At 45.4% G+C, this 14,245-nt stretch overlaps 1 protein-coding gene across 2 annotated transcripts; it reads left to right on the top strand.

The window, feature by feature from the left end:
* The first annotated feature begins 3,574 nt into the window (after window positions 1-3,574).
* LOC100286316 (plasma membrane associated protein) lies at window positions 3,575-5,055 on the top strand. Of its 2 annotated transcripts, none has more exons than XM_020549812.3 (2): window positions 3,575-4,093; window positions 4,205-5,055. In XM_020549812.3, exons 1-2 carry the CDS (start codon window positions 3,931-3,933, stop codon window positions 4,759-4,761), a joined length of 720 nt encoding a protein of 239 aa, XP_020405401.1. In that variant the 5' UTR covers window positions 3,575-3,930; the 3' UTR covers window positions 4,762-5,055.
* Window positions 5,056-14,245: the final 9,190 nt, after the last annotated feature.

Here is a 14,245-nt window from a genome sequence, read left to right as displayed (position 1 = left end):
TAACGTGGCCGGCGGAGAAGTACTTGAGCCCTGTAGAAGCGCAGCTGGCGTTGCGGCCCGGGGTCCTGCTGACGTTTCTTTGCTTTCGTACAGAGTTGAGAACAACCGACATCATGGACGCACGTAGGGAACCATCATTACCTGTTACCGGAGTAATCTAGATGGGACACCGGTCTTGTTCCTTCGTAGCCTGAGGCAGCTAGCTAGGGGTAGGGTAATGATGTATCCCCTGTGGCGTAGTCGGTCCGAGGCCGAGGTCGGGCGAGGCGGAGACTTCTCCTGAGGCCGAGGCTGAGGTCGGGCGAGGTTGTGACTCCTCCCGAGGCCGAGGCCGAGGCCCGAGGTCGGGCGAGGCGGAGACCTTCTCCCGAGGCCGAGGCTGAGGCCGAGGCCTGAGGTCGAGCGAGGCGGAGCTCCCTGTTGCGCCCGAGGCTGAACTCAGGGGAGGTCGTGACTTACTGTTGTTAGTTTTACCCTGGTGGTTGGCACAGTAGTCGGAACGGGGTGAATAGTGTTGTTTTCCTGTCAGAACGATCAGTAAAGGGGCGAAGTGACTGCGGTCATTTCGACCTTGCCGACTGAGGCGCGCGTGTCAGGATAAGGTGTCAGGCGATCCCCGCATTAAATGCGCATGCGATACGGTCGGTTGGTAAGGCGATTTGGCCGAGGTCGCTGTACGACAAAGTTTGCCCGAGCTTAGCCTCGGACGAGCCGGGGGTGCGCCCGTTGCCTGAGGAGGTCCTCGGGCGAGGCATGAATCCGTCCGGGACTACTGTTCTTGCCCGAGGCCGGGCTCGGGCGAGACGAGATCGCGTCCCTGAGGCTTCAACTTTGAACCGCGCTTACCGGTCTTTATGGTCTGTTTTGAGGATGTTTTCCAGCCATGTTAAGAAGTATTGGGGGTACCCCTAATTACGGTACCCGACAATAAGGTAAAAACGATAAGTAGATTTGATTTCATCGATTGTTGGGGGTTTAATCGGCCGTAATCGTTCATCTATATAAAGGAAATGTCTGTACCCGTTATAAGTTATTTTCCGAGTTATTCCCGCAGATTTAACTAACAAATCCTGCAAAAAATTCTGAACCCTAACTGATTCTGCGCATGAGCGGACCGTCTGCGCGGTCACTTTCTGTGCTCAACAATAGGTGTCTGCAGTCAAATATGCAGCGTTTACATAGGCAAAATGCAAGGTTGTAAGCACCAGTGAGCAAATAATGCGTTGCCACCAATGATACTACTTCCAATACTGAAGACAAAGACATGAATTAAAAAAATCTCTGATATAGACTCTTGGCCTGCTCGCTGTCCATAAGAAAGAATACAATACCCGATACAATTGTGACTCTAAATCAGTTGGTGAGAATTTATAAAAAGGATGACAAGAAAGATTTGTCATTAATGCATACCTTAAATTTAACACGTGGGCATCAAATCAAAACAGCAAAAAGAACATGGGTTCGACAAAGAGTGACATTTGCCATCCCTTTTTTATTGAAAAGAAGAAGACACAACACAGAGTTATGGGATCGCCGATCTTATCAGCACCATCAATTTTTGGCAATGGTAGAAATCATCAAATCAACCAAAACGCCCATTGAGGGCATGTTCGGTTTCACCCAAACCGGAGGGGAATGAGGGGGATTGAATCCCTTTCTATTCAATTTTGACTATGAAGGAATTTAATCCCCTCCAATCCCCCTCAATCTACTCCTAACCGAACAAGCCCTAAAGTGGTACATCCCTCGCTAGTAACCCAATTAAGATTAAGTTCTCTCAAGCCCAATTCCCCAGCCATTATTGAACTGCATGAAGGGATTCAAACTGAACACCACTCTTTGAAAAGGAGTAATAGATAATCTCAATCAACTTATTGTCTTGATATTCTTAGCCAAAAAAGCACAGTTTATGGAATTGAATAATAGGGGGAAATAGTAGCTAGCTCACCCTTGTAGTAGTGCAGAGAAGCGTCTAATTCACATACATCTATGGTTCATTTATTAAATTATGTGGCCAATTTAGTATAGCTGCTGCAAGTGGCTTATTAAAACAATAAAATCATTTTTTGGGTTGTACAATAATGGTCGAAGATTCTAACTCTAGCAAAAGGGCATGCTCCCAAACAACGTACTAATCTGCCAGAGAAAAAGTTCATAGCCATTGTGGCAATATCCAATAGCAAATCAACTACCTGTAGTAAAATAAGGAAATCAACAAAGGTGCTACTTGATGCTGTTAGAATTTTAGATATTTTCAGTTTTAATTTAATTCAGAAAAACAACGTGATATATGTGATGACATGTATGTGCATGTGTGTATAACTACTCGCATAATCAGTAAACAACAATAAAACATGTATAAATACCCTACGGAGTGACCGATGCTCAATGCATCAGTGGCTCTATTCACACGAAACATCTCGTGTGTTTGTTCAATGTAGCCGTACAAAGTCGATGCAGGAAGATGTACGTCGTGCAGTCTCTCGAACGGTCGTCGGAAGAAGACAATGGTTACAAATAAGAAAGACTACTTGGGGAAAGCAACATTTAAAAGAGAAAACTCTAGTTAATTTAGTACCGGCTCTTTATAAGAACTGATACTAAAGTAATTTAGATGGAAATCCAAAATTTATAGGGGATGAAAATACTCTTCTAGTATCGATTCTTCGTTAGAACCGGTACTAAAGATGTCTATGTTTTTTTGCTCCAACTAGGGGATCTTGAGTACCAATTGGTGTTTCGAATCAGCAAGTACTAAAGATATCTCTGCACATTAGTACCAGTTGATGTATTCAGAAATACATATGTCCAAGTGAGGGCTTAGGCCCCCGCTCATTTCTCCTTCGGAAGTAGTAGAGTCTAAATTTTTACCATAAAGTTCACTGCTCATCGTTGCTTAGATGCTCATACTCTAGTATTTTGGTGTCCATCCTTGCAAATATGTCCACACTCTCATTTTGTTCTAGATCTGCCCCTAACTAAAGGTTTGATATTACTATTGGTTGCACCGTTGGAGACACCAACCGATGCTAATATCCTGGACTCGATATTTAAAACCGATACTAATAATGCTTATACCAATATCAGTTTTAAAACAACCAGAACAAATATTAATAGACGAAAGCCTCATCCTCCAGTATCGATTGTTAGCTGGAAACAAAAGCCAGAAGGCAAGAGGTGCCTAGCCTAGCTAGCTGCCTCCATGTGGGGCCTTCAATTTGGTCGGTGGCGACCCAATGCAAAGACGGCGCACGGCATGACGAAGACGGATTCGTTGGGCGCGCATGCACGGATAAAGACGCCATGACCGCGATCAGACAAGAGTAGCGAGGACGTGTACTTGTCATCCCCAAAACAAACTCATTTCTGCAAAGCGTGCTCCTGCCGGCCGCGCCGACCAGCCGACACGCTGGCCACCAGCTCTCTCGCCTCGCGCGCGCGTGACAAACCGGTGGCGGCTTGGCTTCTCACCTCACCACTGCCACGAGACACGCTACTGTGCGGCGCACACGGGCTATCGGTGATCGAGCAGTGACAGGGAGGCCGGCACGGCAGCGCGGCGGCGCACGCGTGTGCGTGGCTGCGTGCCAGCTCGAACGCCCGGCGCTGCACCTCCACGCACACGAAACCTTGCCGTGCGCGCGGGCTGGCTTGCCGCGCGCGCGTCCTTGGCTTTAAGTACCGGAGGAGCAAGCTCGCCTCTGCCAGACTCAGACGGCGAGCAGAACACACCTGCAGCTGCAGAAATAGGGTCATGTCCTGCTAGCTTGAGAGCTCTGGTACGGTGTAGCAAGGTACGGGAGAGAGAGAGAGAGTAGCAAACTAGCTAGGGCACAGGGCAGGGCAGGGGCCGGCTGCATTATATTGGGATCGGATCTGGGGGCGACCGAGCTAGCATCAGCTGAGAGAAGAGAGAGGGGGCAATATATAATGGTGTTGTTGTCGCTGGAGGCGTTGAGGAAGAGGAACGTGGCCGGTCCGCTGCTGCTGTTCAACCTCGCCCTCTACGTCTCCATGTTGGGGTTCGCGAGCTGGGCGCTCAACGCCTTCGTCGACCACATAGGCGACCACCAATACTACGACCCACCTGCAGGTCTGGCCATCTTCCTCCTTGCAAATGATACGTGCATATGCATCCAGTTTCCGACCCACTAGATTCTTTCATTATACTATGTTATATATATACTCAACTCAATGCGTGTAGGCGACGCGTGCACGTGCATGGACACGCACACGCCTGCAGGAGCGGCGCCGCGCAGCGCCGGCGACGAGGCGATGCTCCACTTCCTCCAGTTCGCGCTGCTGGCGGCCGTGCTCGGCAGCGCGGCCAAGGCCGCGGCGGCGTTCCACGCGCGCGCCTTGTGGCGGCCGCAGGGCCTCGCGGCCGCCGCTGCGCTGGGCACCGTCGCGTGGGCGGCCACCGCGCTCGCGCTCGGCCTCGCGTGCAAGGAGATGCGGGCCGCCGCCGCCGCGGCGCGCGGGTGGCAGATGCGCACGCTGGAGGCGGTCACCGCGGTGCTGGCCGTCACGCAGCTGGCGTACGTGCTGATGCTGCACCGCGCCGCCGCCGCCGCGTACGCTGATGATGAAGCCGATGCTACCGCCTACGCCGACGCTGGTGGCGACCAGTGCGAGCCTGGCTGTTCCATCGGCACCGAGGACGACGCCGACGCCGACTGCCAGCGCGCGCAGCAGCAGCAGCATGGCCGCCACCACCACCAACCCAGGCAGGGCGGCGGGCCCTCGTGCAGTGTCATGTGAACTAGCATACCCATGCATGCATGTTTGGTGGTGTCGCTCTCTTGTCTTGCCATTTTCCGTGCTCGTGTTTCGTCTCGTGGAAAATAAGCAATTTAAACTTAGTTTAATTTCCTGTATGTCATGTGTTCGTTTTAGTGTGTATGCCTCCTATATATTATGGTCGTATGTGTGTGTCGACATGCTTGTGTCTCTCAGTATGTGCGTGTGTCTGTTTGTATGTGTCAGCATCAGTGTATGTAAGGGTCGGTTTGGTAAGTTCTATCTTATTCTGATTCTTCGTGAGAATTAGTTCTATGACATAAGTGATTCTATGACTAAAAGTGATTGTTTTTATTCTTTAATATAAACTCTGAAAAACATGTGCCCGTGTATTGTAACAATACATAAATATTCGATAAAATTTTAATGCACAACAATTACATAAAAACGAACTCAACAGCGGTTCGAGGCGTTTGTCGATAGGGGAAGGCTAAAGATAGTGCCACGGGTGGGGCGCGACGGCGGTAGCTGAGGCGACTTGCCTGGCAGGATGTCCTCTATGGTAGTGCAAAAGAATCTGGGGTGAGGGGGTTAAAGACGGAAAAAGAGAGGGGAAGTTGGAGGAGGCGGTCCCACGGGTGGGGCGTGGCAGTGGCGGCTAGGGCGACTCACCCCCTCTATGGCGGTGCAAAATAACCTGGGTGAGAGAGACATAGAAGGAGGAAGCGCTAGCGATCGTTGCATGATTGGTTACACATGCAAGCCAGCACGAGATAAGGCTTATCTCATATGGTTTGTTAGGCGAGAAGCGAAGAGAGAGAACGACGAGGAGGTCATGTTTGCTCCACTCGACAAAACACAACATATCGACAAGCTTCATGAAACCTTGTCAAATTTTTTATCACAACCTTCATATATGATATTATGACATCTCAACAAATTTTATGATTTTTTGACTTCGTTTACTTTTTATACAGTTTTAAAACAACTGAACCGCAAGTTCGGGGTCATGTTTCATGAATATGACGATGTTCGAAATTTCTGGTCTGTTCCTAGATACGTCCTCAACTTATACTCAATAACATGAATATCATTTTTTTCCTTCTTTTTTTCCAGTGTTCTAATGACTTTTCATTCGAATTTTAATTATTCGAAGAAATTAAATCAAATGAAATAAATTCACTAAACATAGCAAACCTTCGAAAAATGTACCAAAATTGAACATGTAGTTTCATGTACTGTAGGAACACAATAAAAATTTTGGGGCAAGAAGAATTTTTTTGAAAAACTTTGTGTAGTGTCTAGAAGTGGCACTAGGCAAGAAATTCTAGAAAAAATAAAAAAAATCTTTGTCGATCAAACAATTTTCTAAAAAACTCTTTGCCAAGTGTAGTGTTTACTGAGTGCCACCCTTGGCGACGCCGTCCTTGGAAATGATGTGCCCTAAGTAGGACATTGTTTCTTCCGTAAAGATACACTTGGAGCGCTTCAGGGACAATTTGTTGTCACGAAGGACTTGGAATACCTGTTTCACATGCTGCAAGTGTTCTGCCCATGTCTTAATGAAGATGAGTATGTCATCAAAAATACCAGGACAAACTTTCGAATATAGGATTTGAGGACGTCATTCATTAAGGACTGAAAGGTGGAGGGTGCATTCGTCAACCCAAAAGGCATGATGAGGAACTCAAATTTCTCGCGGTATGTGCAGAAAGCCGTCTTGCTGATGTTGTCCGGATGCATGTGAACTTGATGATATCCGCTGTGGAGGTCAAGCTTGGCGAAGAACCTCGCACTGCGGAGTTCATCCAACAACTTGTCTACTACTAGAATGGGAAAGGAGTCCTTTACTGTCTTGCTGTTGAGCACGTGGTAGTCGATGTAGAACCTCCACGACCCATCTGCCTTCCGTACCAGGAGGACTAGAGAGGAGTACGCTGATGAACATTCCCTGATGATGCCTTGTTGCAGCATAGCCTCGCATTGCTTCTCGATCTCAACATTCAGCAACTGCGGGTAACGATATGGTTTCACCGTAATTGGTGTTGTACCCGGTAGTGGTGTGATGCGATGATCATGGCGCCAAGGAGGTGGCAGGCCGTGTGGTTCCTCAAAGATGTCGACGAAGGAGTCGAGTAGTGTTGTTAGGAGATCCCTAGTGACGGCCAGCATGGAGAGCTGCCGCTGGGGGCCGCTGATCCAGGACTAGCGGACATCACACTCCTTATGCCAGAACGCCATGGTGAGGTCGGTGAAGTTCCATAGGATCGGTCCCAGGGTGCGAAGCCACTGCACTCTGAGGACAATGTCGAAGACCTCCATCGCGAGGGTGTAGCAGGAGATGTGCGAAGGTGTTGTTGTCGATGGAGATGGCCACCTGGCGACACACCCCAGGGCTGGGGACACGGTCGCCGTCACTAGTAGAGATCTTATCATCGATGACGTTCGTATTGCGTCACTGCATGTGTATATATCGTCACAGATAAAGGTTTGTGACGAATTTGTGACGAGTTCGATTTGGTCATTGGGGTCGCGTCACATTTGTTGTTTTGTGACGGACTACCCAGTTTCGTCATCAATGTGTATACATTCTGTGACGAAAGCCGCGTTGTCATGGAAGTGAATTCATTCTATGACGATCAGTTGTGGTCATAGAGGAAGGCACTTTTCCGTCATAATTCGTCGTCTGCCCGAGCAAACTGACGGCGTTGTTAACGCCGTTTGGTTTCTGTGACGGTACGGTATCGTCACAGATAGAGCCGTGGTTTGGTCATTAACAGCCGTTTGGAAGGTGCTGATGCGTATGACGTCAGCGCTGACGTGGCTAGTGACATGGCAGCTGACGTCAGCGCTGACGTCAACGCTGACGTGGCTAGTACAGTGGCAGCTGACGTGGCATATGTTTTATTATATGCCACCAGTTTGGTCACAGATGTGCAGAGAATAATTTAATTGGAAATTGCAAAATATACTAGAACAGAGAAATGAGCACACAATTCCATATTCCATAGATGAATACAACTAGTATTCCAGTGTGCATACAAACTAAGTGGACAACACTAAACTCAGTTCACAGCATCACCACTTGACTTCACATTTCAGTTGAGTTTGCACAAACATAACAGCATATAATCAAAAGTTGACACCCACGAGCAACTAGAGTTTTTGGGTACCCTCATGTCAAAGAACAGGCCAAAAACAGCAGCTCTGACTAGCAGCCCTCATGTCGAAGAAGAGTTACCATGCAAGGACAAGAGCTTCTTGATGAGCACATTGGTCTCCTCCATCTCCTTGCTGTTCTTCTCTGTTATCTTCTTGTACTCCTCCAACTCCCTTTGTGTCCTCGCCTGCTGTTCCTCAGCTTCTTCACATTTCTTCCTGAGCTGGTCGAGTTCACCTTGAACAGCAGCCGTCGCTTCAGCTGCAAGTTGTTCCCGAAGCTCACTATGATTTGATGATGATGCCTTGGAGGTTGCCGATGTTTTGATGCCGACGCTTTTCAGGAATTGGTGTGAGCTGCTCTGGGACAGCACCTTCGACACAAGGTGCACACTGGATGCTGGCATCTCACCTTCAGCAACAGGTTCAGCCCTCAAAGCCTCCATATGAGACTGAAATATCATGGACAGAAACAGTAACATGTTAATGCTAATGAGCAACAGCAAGATGCTGACAATAATGTGAAAACAGTGACTTTCATTTCTAGTGCACATTATAGCAGTTACAAATTATAGCCTACAAGGCATTAACAAAGACTATGAAAAATAGACTGACAGACTCTAAAAGCTATACATTTGATGGCAAATTATAGCAGATTATAGCAGTTACAAATTATAGCAGATTTGCTTAAAAGCTATACATTTGATGGCAAATTAAAAGCTATACATTTGAAAGACTCTATAAATAGACTATGAAAAATAATGTGAAAACAGTTACAAATTATAGCAGATTTGCTTAACAAAGACTCTAAAACCTATACATTTCTAGTGCACGGGTCCTACAAAAAATAGACTATGATATTTACTTTCATTTCAGAAATTTGATGGCAGACAAATGGCAGACAAAATAGACTATGATCTGAACTCCCCTGGGATGGGACAGGCGATCTCACTCATCGATCTCACTCCCCTTCGTTCCATCGACCCACAGCCAGCCTCCCTCATATGATCTCATAAAACTTACACTAAATAAAGCAAACAAATGAACTTACAAGTGCTTCTCTTGCCGGTTCACTCAGGCCACGTTTGGAGCTGGTATGACAGGTCTTGAAGGCGTCCACCGCATCTAGTTCTTCAGTCTGATCTAAGCTGGGTTCTTCTCGGTTTCTCTTCTGCTTCTGTTTCGTGGATAAACAATCACAGCGAAGTTTGCTCAGATCAAATGCAATAGAAGTTGAGTGCAAAAGTGCAGGTAGTAGTACAAGGTAATAGTTACTTACATATGCATGTAAGTGTGCCACATAGCAGCGAGAACCCGTAGCCTGATGAAACTTGACTTGACTGCGGTTCTGCTTGTTCTTTTCACTTATTTCCTACAAGAGAATGAACATGTCAGATTAGATCATAGGTTCAATATGCGAAGATCCTTTGCAAACGTATAGTGAAAGAACAATATATGACAAGATACCCATACCATGTTCTTTGGATCAGACCACTTTGCAACTAATGCCCTCCACTGTTCATCAGTCATGTAAGATACAGGAGAAGTTGTGCTAATCTCATTTGCAGGTACACCATTTGAAGTATTTCTGCTTGAGCCGATAACGCTGGTTTTTTACCGCAGAGCGTAGCATATCGGTGCAAGCTTCCTTTGTTGCCTTGTCCTCAGTGTTAACGGACAAGCGCCCCTATGCATATGACAATTCCATAGTTAGTCAATTCAGGTTAAGCAGTATACAAGTGAACCATAGAATCAGTAATGCACTTACATTTAGCTGTGACACAAAGCTGTTGTAGTATTTCTGGTCGTCCTTGTAATCTTTCCAACGAGTTAGGATAGGCATGGTTTCCCGAATAATGATGCCAGCCTCTGATGCAAACTTGGCAGCTTGAACAGGTTCATGTGGCCTTTTTTTGCCTTCCTCAACAGCTATGGGCAGTCTCCTTTGCATAACTTTAGTCATCCTGTCCAGTTGTTTTCCCTTGGTTGCTGCCCTGGGTCTCCTTGGTGCTCGCTGTGTAGGAGCTACAAAATATAATTCGCTTTTATTGAATAATGAAATTGTTTTGTTTCATGCAAATCAGCAAAAGAGATGCCTTATTTGACTGAAAAAAATAGAACTTGCCTTCAGTTTCTTCATCTCTAGCTACATTGGCTTGAGCATCACCTGTACTGTCATGAGCAGCAGATGCCATGTCTTCCTCTTCAGCTCTGCTGAAATGATCAGCAAGTCCAGGTGTAGTACGGCTGTTGCCTTCAGCATCACCTGTACTGTCATGAGCAGCAGATGCCATGGCTTCCTCTGCAGCTCTGCTGAAATGATCAGCAAGTCCAGGTGTAGTAGGGCTGTTTGGTATGTGATCATTTCCATCTGTTGGTTCCTGTACATTGTGGCCATCTGTCTCTGTAGAGTGAAGCCTTTTTGAAGATTGCTCCTCTGGTTGTGCACCTGCCCTCACTCTCTTGCTGAACCTAATGCCTGGAGCCATGTTGGGGTCTATCTTCTTCTTTGAAGCAAGGGTTGTGTTTCTACCTCTTCTAGGATACTGTCCACAAAAAAATAGCCATGTGCATTTAAAAGCAAGACCATATATTAATTAAGAGGTATGAAATAAAGAAGATGAATCTAAAAGCATGAGCATATATTAAACACCAGATTAAAAACATTGAAATGCAATGCAACTATTTGGCATCCACTACTTTGAAGATAGAAGGAGCACCTTCATTGCCAGGGGTTTTGGCTGCTCATAATATTCACTGTCATCATCAGTATCTCCTTGATCATCATCGTCAAGGAGATAGAAAGAGACATATGAATCCGAATCTGAACTATTATTTATCTTGTTTGCTGCATGTTTCCCCTTTGTTGATGCAGATGGTGAGACAGAATTATTTAGAACATAAGTATATTTGTTCAGACCCAAATCTTGCATCTTCTTTATATTCTCCTCCACTTGTTTATCCCGTCTTCTCTCATAAGCAGTTCGCTCATGTTGAACTACTTGCAAGATAGATAAGAACAAGCATACTGTGTGTATTAGATAATGTAAAGGATTTTACTAAAAGCTAAGAGGTACTACTATTTGCAGGGAAGGATTTGACTAAAAGCAAATAGATAAGATGTGTAGATTCAGTCATTATGAAGCTTGGTTATGATTGTGCAAGTTCATAATTGTGGTTGCACTATAACTGTAGTGTTTCCCCTGTTTGGTTGTGGAAATCTTTATGCAGGCTTAAACAATGTTCAAAGTACTAGCTAGTACATTGATTAGGCGATGTAGATTTACACAAGCTGATGAACAAAAAAAGTGAAGATATTCTCATCTCTTTCTACCAGCAAGGTTCAAGAAAGCACTAAGCGCTGAGCGAGCGGTATGGTGGTGAAAATGCTTAAGCGTGATTAATCGTGCTTAATCATTTTTGTTAAAAAGAGAAAAAAAATACATGATATTGGGCCACCCTGCAGCAGCCCTTAACCCCACCTCCTCTCTTCATGAGTCTGCAGCCCACTAGGCCCACCTGCCAGGAGGCTCAACGCAAAACCCCTCTCCCATGATGACCTAGTACTCTGCTGCCTCCTTCCACGCCCCGCGCCGCCGCCCTGTGCTCTCCGCCTCCCTCTCCCGAAGCCTATCCTCCTCCGTGTCGTACGCTCTCCGGCTCCCTCTCCCGAAGCCTCTCCTCCCTCGTGCGATGTTCACCTCTACCGCGAAGCCGCTCCGCCTCTCTCTCACCAATCTGCTGCCTGCAGCCATCGTAGGTCCGTCCTCTCTCTCTCTCTCTCGTTGATCCGTCGATTTGCTGCCTGCTGGATTGACCCCGGAGGTGTTCCTCCTCTTCCTCTCCCTCCTCTTCTCCCTTAAACATGCCGAATGGGCACGATTAAGCAGGGCCAGCGCTTAATTGCCCGCTTAGTAGGTAAGCGATGCGTTGACCCTCTGCTCAGCGCTTAACCGCGCCTAATCGCACGCCTAATCGCGCTTTCTTGAACCTTGTCTACCAGTACTAGAAACATAAGTTCTCTACTAAAACATGGATGTGACTGCATATAACACAATGTAAGGAACCAAATACAACTGTATCAGTGCACAATGATTACATAAATCAATTTACAATATCTCTGATAACAACGAATGAATAATTAAACTAAATCTAGCGATGGTTAGGGTTTAGGGGTTGGACCTTTCTGACTTCTGTGCCTCCTTTTGTTCACCATCAAGGTCGTCTGCGATGACCCAAATCCAGCGATGTTAGGGTTTAGGGGTTAGCGAGAGCAATGTGGATGGGGCGTGTTAGGTGGAAGGGGCGAGAGAAATGCGGATGGCAATGAGATAGAGCGGGATGCGGCGAGTGAAGTAGGCGACGACGCAGCTCATCGACGCGATGAGAGGTAAGGGGGCGGCGGTGAGGTACCTGGTCGAGGGGGCAGGTCGTCGACGGCGGATGTGTCCCAGCGACGGCGGTGAGGTACCTGGTCGAGGGGGCAGGTCGTCGACAGCCGTCGTGTCCCGGCGGCGGCGATTAGGTTAGGAGAAGTGGGGGAGAAATAAGAGGAGTGCGGGAGATAGAGGATGAGAGCAGAGTCTGTTTTAGTGACGATGGCGAAAATGTTTTTGGCGCCCAATGTGTTTGGCAATGCGGAGTCTAATGCGTTTAAGTATACTAGCGCTGGGTATGTATCGACAACACGTGCATAGCTCAATGGTTTGACCTGCTAACTATAAGACCGAGCTCCTAGGTTTAAGCGCCTGCAAGGAGACTTTTTTGTGTTTTGCCTACCATTTTATATTAATTCTTTGTTTTTTATTTATCTCTATATTTTTTTGCAATTATCTATTCATGGACACATTAGTTTGGTTTATGATCATGTTATAATATTTTGAAATATTTTTGACATAGTGGTACTATACATCTCTCACTTGCAATAACATCTCTCACTTATTAATTAGCCTTATATGAGAGATGTATGCCTTTCTTAGGATGTGTGTCACCACTTTGTCCGAATGAGTTGAAACTATTTTGTTAACATTGTACACCAAAATGAATGGTCCATGCAAGTTTTTAGATTTTTCTAGCTAGGTTATGGTATTGTAACAAATATCTTTACAAAATACAACAAATAATTACAGTAATTAGTAAACTAGGTCTGAAAAATGAATAACTGCACACAACATCATAGGTTGGTTCAATAAACATGCCATTAAAGTTTAAAATGGTTTGGAGAAAGTGGTAGTATAGATCCATCACAAGCATGAACATCTCTCACTTAGTAATTAGCCTTATATGAGAGATGTATGCCTTTCTTAGGATGTGTGTCACCACTTTGTCCGAATGAGTTGAAACTATTTTGTCAACATTGTACACCAAAATGAATGGTCCATGCAAGTTTTTAGATTTTTCTAGCTAGGTTATGGTATTGTAACAAATATCTTTACGAAATACAACAAATAATTACAGTAATTAGTAAACTAGGTCTGAAAAATGCATAACTGCACACAACATCATAGGTTGGTTCAATAAACATGCCATTAAAGTTTAAAATGCTTTGGAGAAAGTGGTAGTATAGATCCATCACAAGCATGAACATCTCTCACTTAGTAATTAGCCTTATATAAGAGATGTATGCCTTTCTTAGGATGTGTGTCACCACTTTGTCCGAATGAGTTGAAACTATTTTGTCAACATTGTACACCAAAATGAATTGTCCATGCAAGTTTTTAGATTTTTCTAGCTAGGGTATGGTATTGTAACAAATATCTTTAGTAAAATAACAAATACTTACATTAATAGTTAAACTAGTTCTAAAAATTGCACCGGCACAAAACATCATGGTACACCTCCATCAACACCCCAAAAAAAGGTTGAAATGATTTGGAGAAACTGGTGCTATACATGTAAATAAATAAAAGAAAAATACAAAAATGATTGAAAAATGTAAACAAAACCAAAAAAACCTACCTACCCCAAGCTCGAACACAGGACGCAAGGGTTCACAATAGCAAGGAGTTACCATTGGACTAGTCACGTTTGTTCATTAGTAACAGAGAGCAGTTATATGTAAGCATAAACTGTTCTCTGTCTAGGATGTAACCGAGCGCCCAGTTCAGATTTCTGCATTTTTCTGCCCAGTAACAGAGCGCACAGTAGCAAGGAGTTACCATTGGACCAGTCACGTTTGTTCATTAGAAGCATAAACTGTTCTTTGTCCAGGATGTAAGCATAAACTGTTCTCTGTTCACAGTGGCAAATTATAGCATTTTCAGATTGTAAACTTCCCAGTTCAGATTTCTGTATTTTTTTGTTATGCCCAGTTCAGAGATCTGCCCAGTCCATAGTTAAGCATCAA

The sequence above is a fragment of the Zea mays genome, chromosome 3 (genome assembly GCF_902167145.1).
Source record: "Zea mays cultivar B73 chromosome 3, Zm-B73-REFERENCE-NAM-5.0, whole genome shotgun sequence".
Lineage (NCBI taxonomy): Eukaryota > Viridiplantae > Streptophyta > Magnoliopsida > Poales > Poaceae > Zea > Zea mays.
Note: the sequence above shows the minus strand (reverse complement) of the source record. Positions and strands in the feature narration are given on the sequence as shown.

Coding starts and splice junctions, on each gene's coding strand:
- LOC100286316 (XM_020549812.3), top strand. CDS start 3,931: ATGGTGTTGTTGTCGCTGGAGGCGTTGAGGAAGAGGAACGTGGCCGGT. Junction 4,094..4,204: donor ATACTACGACCCACCTGCAG/GTCTGGCCATCT, acceptor CAATGCGTGTAG/GCGACGCGTGCACGTGCATG.